This window comes from Bison bison, unplaced genomic scaffold, assembly GCF_000754665.1.
Source record: "Bison bison bison isolate TAMUID 2011002044 unplaced genomic scaffold, Bison_UMD1.0 scf7180017864472, whole genome shotgun sequence".
In the NCBI taxonomy this organism is placed as follows: Eukaryota; Metazoa; Chordata; class Mammalia; order Artiodactyla; family Bovidae; genus Bison; species Bison bison.
This window is the reverse complement of record NW_011495033.1, coordinates 12,476,423-12,482,391: the sequence shown is the minus strand read 5'-3', so window position 1 is coordinate 12,482,391 and position 5,969 is coordinate 12,476,423. Positions and strand designations below refer to the sequence as shown.

At 51.7% G+C, this 5,969-nt stretch overlaps 1 protein-coding gene across 2 annotated transcripts in view; it reads right to left on the bottom strand.

The window, feature by feature from the left end:
* Positions 1-1,760: 1,760 nt before the first annotated feature.
* Positions 1,761-5,969, bottom strand: part of TBX4 (T-box 4) — a 32,505-nt gene continuing 28,296 nt past the window's right edge. Inside the window, exon 9 of one of the 2 annotated variants that reach the window (XM_010861589.1) lies at positions 1,761-3,941. In XM_010861589.1, the coding sequence (XP_010859891.1) occupies positions 3,319-3,941 (623 nt within the window). In that variant the 3' untranslated portion in view covers positions 1,761-3,318. The remainder of the gene's footprint in view (positions 3,942-5,969) is intronic. The other variant, XM_010861588.1, reaches the window with a different exon arrangement.

The following is a 5,969-nucleotide window of genomic DNA, read 5'->3' as shown; positions in this document are numbered from 1 at the left end:
GGCCTGGCCCTGGGCTGACAGCAGGGCCCTGTTGGGAGTGGGGGGGAGTTTGACCGGGGGCAGGGCAGGGTGTTGGGGGGGTAGCCTGCCTGCCTATGGCTCACAGTTGAACGTTCGTTTTTTTTCTTTTTTTTTTCCCTTCCCAGGCAGGGCACCGCCGCAGCAGCCACTTTTCATGTGGCAGGTTTCTGGCCTGATGATGTATGACCTGTTGGCGCTACTGAATGGTGCCCTTTGTTCCAGGGGATCCCATGTGCCCCCTTTTTATTGACTTGTTGATTCAAAGGGGCAGGAAAGTTCCACAAATCCCACTGCAGGCCCTGTTCTAGCCCTGCCCAGGTGGGGAAGTCCACGGACCTCATGCTTCCCAGAAAAGCTGGTAGGAAGCTGCGGGCTGCCTGAAGACAAAATCTCTCTTAAGAAGCGGCTTTCTTTACCTCAAACTCAGGCAACTGTGTGTCTGGAGAGAGCCTGGGAACACACATCAAGCTCCCAGCCCTCTAGAAGGTGTGGAGTATTCCAGAATGCCATCTGCACCCAGAAAAAAAAGAGCAGAGCAGGTGTGTGTTAGGAAGAGCCCCCACTTCCCTGTCCTCTGGGCCAAGTTCAGTGAAGTTTTTCTCTGTGACCAACAAGGTGGGTGTGTATGTGTGCATTCAGGTGTGTCCAACTCTTTGCTACCCTATGGACTGTAGCCCGCCAGGCTCCTCTGTCCATGGGATTCTTTAGGCAAGAATACTGGAGTGGTTTGCCATTTCCTCCTCCAGGGAACCTTCCCAATCCAGGCAATGAACCTGTATCTCCTACATTAACCAGTGGATCCTTTACCACTGAGCCACCTGGGAAGACAGCAGCAAAATGAAGAAGGAGCCTGGCTTCCTTCTGCAGGGAGAAGTCCTGCCAGAGAACAATCCCAGGGCCACAGGGGAGGACCCTGGGGAAATAGGAGACAAGGTTGATGTCTACCCAGCAGGAAATTTCATCTTAATCCTGCTGAGGACAAGGATTTACAGGGTACCCCTTACCCTTGTCTTCTCTTCCCTGACTCCCTCCTGGAGATGGTGGGTGACAGTGAGCAGTTTTGGAAAAGGAGCCAGGAAGGGTAGGGAGCCAAAGAGGTGAGTTGTTGTTAGGAGGGAGACCAATACACCTTCGGACATCAGTTTCTCTTCTCATTTAGGACTGTGAACCTGGACTGGATTTTGTCTCCTTTTTTTTACCCCATCTTAAGACCAAACTTCAAGGATTTGGCAGAGGACTGGACAAACAACGGTCTCTGCCAAGCCTCAATTCCTCCTCTAGGGGGTGAGGTGCAGGGGGTTGATGGGCGCACACATTGACTGTTGTTCCAGGAAGCTGCAGGCTCTGACTCCAACCAGCTCTTCAGTTCCTTGTCTGAAGTAGCCATACAGATGCCACCAAGAACTCCCCACCTGTGAGCATACTTCGCCCACATTGCAAGGTTGTGGGTCCACTACTCAAAGGTGACAGATTCTTGTATACTGTCTCCCTGCCCTTCTGGGGTTTTCATGGGCTCTGGAATCCTGACCCACCATCTGGGGAGTAGCGTGAGATCAAAGGTACGATTGCTCCCTTGGCCCTAAATTACTTCCCTCTAAGCTCAGAGGCTCCAGGTTACAAATGCACAGAGGCACTAAGGGCTCCCCCTGGCCCTTGAGAAACTCAATGAGGAAGAGGGGAAGCAGAGACTGTGGCAGAGCCAAGAAATGACAAGTCAGGAGTAAAGAGCATCCACACACTTCACAGTTGTAAAATGGCTTTATGTTCCAATATGTAAAATAAAATGTCCATGCTATATAACAAAACACTTGACGTTTCATATCCCATTCGCTAATGTGTCTTCTAATAAAGTGTAATCTGTACTGTGTGTGTGTTTATATATATATATTTATTTATACGTTTTATCTAAGTCATTCTGTTTTTAACATCAAATGTGTAATAAAAATTTAAATAGACGTCTTTCCAAATACCCTCTCCAACGTTCATTTTATTAAGTTTATTCGTTTGTTTAAAAAAAAAAAGCAAAGCTGGATTTGACATGTGGCCTGCATTTGTGAGATATATATATTTATATATTTTATTTATTTATTTATTTATTTTATATAATATATAAATAGCTATTCAGCATGCAAAGAGTTTAGTGATTTCCCAAATTTTGATTACAGAGTTCCCACCAGCCCCACGGATGGGCTGGTGACATTCAATGCTGAAGAGCTGGGCTCGGGACCATGGGATCCACCTTCCTGGAAAAGCGTTATCCTTGCTCTGAGCTCACTGGCTGAATTTACTGGAAGAAAGGAATGGTTTCTCAATTCTCGTTTTTATTTCTGTTGGGCTCCAGGCGCCAGAGGCGAGGGTTTTCTAGGAGCAGAACAGGCTCTGGAGGTGCTGAGTAGCACAGTCTCCTGGGGACACCACCAGGTCAAGTGCGTTTCCTAACAGCCGATTGAAGGACGCAGACGGAGCCTGAGAAGAGAGTCTGGCGCATCAGAGTGAGGGCTGTATGCTGGGGACCAAGGCAGAAGGGCTCTGTCCTTTATAAGAAAACCTGAATGATGCCAGAGATGTTATTGGTTGCATTTTCACAATTTTCAGAAAAAAAACAGGGTTTTAATATCTGTCAACTGGTGCTTAGCCCATGATTCTCTCTCTAAAAGTGGTCCCTCAGACCTCAGAGCTCCAGGGATCAATTTCCAGGCCACTAACCGAGCAGTCAGCCCTCCTCTCCGAGCGGGCTTGGAGGTTTAGCTGAGCCCACCTCTCAGGTAGTCTCGCAGACTCTCCGGAAGCCGAAGAAGTGGGCCTCCTCCTCCCTGAACAAGATGCTCAGCACCTTTCTCAAGAGCCAGGACTCTGCAAGATGGGCAGAGAGCCCCACCTCCCCAGTCAGGAGAATCCTCCTCCCCCAACCCCCCTACTCCCGACTTGCCCTGCCAGAGAGACTTCACCACCTGGCCCCTGAGTTAATCGAAAATTATAAAAACCTCTAAGTGACTTACATGAACACTCCACTCCCATCCCACCCAAGGGCATGTCAAGAGATGTCAGAAAAGACTGGATCCAAATCCTGCACCCAAAAATCTCTTCTTAGATAAGTGTGTGTTTTTTCTTTTTGCTTTGTCGGGGCCTCAGTTGTATGTCAGAAGATAGGTGCTCTCCAAATACAGGCGCGCCGGGGGCACACTGCACCCCACCCTTTGAAATACCTTGCTGGGTTTCTTGGTTAGGGAGCAGGCCAACCCTCAGAGGTTAAGACTGGGTTAACACGGTCCAGGGGCTGCGGAGGGGACCTGGGAGTCATCCGTCAGTCCAGTTCTCCACGGTCCCCATGCCTGAATGGTATTGTAAGGAGGCTTCCCGGGACAAGGAGAAGCTCTGCGAGTAGAGGAACTCGTTGGCCGCGTTCAGGTGCGGCGAGGGCGGCTTCCGCTCGCACACGGCGCCCGGGAGGGCGCGATCTCTGGGGAAGGAGGCGCTGGGGCCCCGCTCTCGGACCTGAGACTGGGAGAGTTGATTGTAGACGCTGAAGTGGGTGTTGCCCGGCGGCTGGGAGCCCTGGGCGGAGATGGTGGGCAGCCGGGGCATCATCGTGGTGGCGGTGAAGTGCGTGGGGAAGGACTGGTAAGGCACAGTCTCCATGGTCTGAACGCTGTAGCTCGTGTAAGGGGACACGGACGTCCACATGTTACAGCTCAGCGGGGGCGGGGGCAAATCGTCCACCCCGGACACCCCCGCGATCTCGGGCCCCGACCCTGAGTACATGCAGGCCTCTCGTGGGGTCACCTCGCTGCAGTAGGAGGGGCTCAGCATCTGCTGGTCGTAGGGCGGGGGAGAACGGAAATAATGGTCCTCCCCCACCGCCGAGGGTGCTTCCAGATAAGATCGCTTGCAGGGTAAGTCCAGGTGGCGGGCACTGTCTGCTGGAAGACAAAGAAACCTCAGGAAGAGCCAGGTCCACCAGCCCAGGGCCTAGAACACCCCCTCCCCGACCCCCAGCTGGATGCCAGGACAGCCTATCCTTGTCATTGGTGGGAGGGGGGTGCCCCACACTGCGATGGCACTCCCAGACCATTTTAATCAGTGACAGCTTTTATAAGGTGGCAGTAGCCCAGAAGTGGTCAGATCATGGACTGCGCTCAAAGGTCACCGGGGGACACCGCATCCCTGGACACTGAGTGATGTGTTTAGCCAGGCAGCGTATGCCTTTGATCCCTTGCCGCCCTGACTCTTGGGGATGGTAAGAGGCTTTAATGTGCACTGGCATTCTTAGGCCAGGCCCACCCTGGCCAAGGAAAGTGCAAGCGACTGCCAGGCCACACCAGGCCCAGAGGCTACAAGCTGTCTGAATTAGCCAGAAAATTAAAGCCACAGTGCTTCTGCCTCCATCCTCCGCTCCCAGGAAGGCCTCAGCAAGCCAAAGCTACTCACAGGCACGTTCCTGTTGCTTTCAGAAGAGGAAGTAAACCCTATGTATGTTCAAAGAAGTTCCATCAGATTGTCATTACGCAGATTCCAACATAACAGGGTTTACACAATTAAGAAATGGAGCTGTTAATAAGTAAAAGGTGACTTGCACTTCTAAGGCGAAGCTAATATACTCTGTTGGGGGGAAAGATGACATTAAGTGCCCCAGGCCATGGATGTGTATCTTTCAACATCCTCAAGCATGAAGGCTTGATTCTGGACGAGCTCATCCACCCCTGGGACCCAGGGATAACCCAGGCCTGAGCACTTGGGCAGCAGCCCACTCTACAAATTTAAGAACACTTGTCCAGTTACTTGTCTTGGCCTCCGTCCTTCTATCTTCCCTAGGGATTCTCAACAGGAAATCGGCCATAGACAATAGGTAAATAAATGTGTATGGCTGTGTTCCAACAAGACTGTATTTATAGATACCAAAATTTGAATTTCATAGAATGTTCATATATCACGAAAGAGTCTTCTTTTGATTTTTTTTTCAACTACTTAGAAATATAAAAACCATTTCGTATGACTCACAGATAGAACAAAAATGGACTGCAGGCCAGATTTGGTCCAAAGGCCACAGTTTGCCAGCACTTGTTTGAGGTCACTAGTTCCTATAGGACTGGTGCAGTGGCTACTCAGGAGTCTTCCAGGGTGGTCCCTAGGAGCTGGGCTGAAAGAACATTCTGCGCAGCAAGCAAAGTCCCTAAACCCATTCCCAAGAGAATTTCAGTGGCCCTGTGAGGACTTCTGACACAGTAATACTAATCATTGGTATTTTATAGAGGACAAACTTGAATCCTTGTACCAGGGCACAGATTTCTAGTTCTTGGCTCGAACTCCTCTCCCTCACAAAGAAGCCAGCACGGACAGGTCCGTGGCCTATTTTCCTGGCCCCCAGTCTACATCCCCCTACAGCCCCCATCCACTCTCAAGAAGCCTCTGGAGATCTGATGGGATGAGGTGGGGAAACTGAGCTTGGCCAGGACTCCAAGCTCGGCCAGGACTCCCAGGGTCAGGGTGGAGGTCGCTTCTACAAATGACAAATTCTGGACTGGGATGCTTCCGCCTCCCCCATGCCCAGAGGCAGTGCCTGGCTCACTCTGTCCTCTGCCCACCCCAAGGAGGTGCCCAAAGCAGCGGCTGCCAAGGGACAGCTGGGACTGGGGACTGCTTGTAGCAGACCCTCCGATCCTAGCTTCTGCTCCCCGCCCGCTGTGCGCTCAGTTCCGCCCTCATCGCTCTCTCCCCGACGCCTATAACAGCCTCTGTCCTCCTCACCCACTCCCCGTCACCCCGTCCCACACGGCTGTCGCGGCAGGTTCCACATGCCTGTCCTCAATGCCAATCTCTGTCCCTCTTCTGCCTAAAATCCTTGTCTAGGGGACACCCCGGCCACAAGCTGTCTGCATGCAAAGCAAGAAGCACTGAGCCTGACCATGGTCCCCAACGCTTTACGCTCGCTGTCCCAGGCCACAACAATC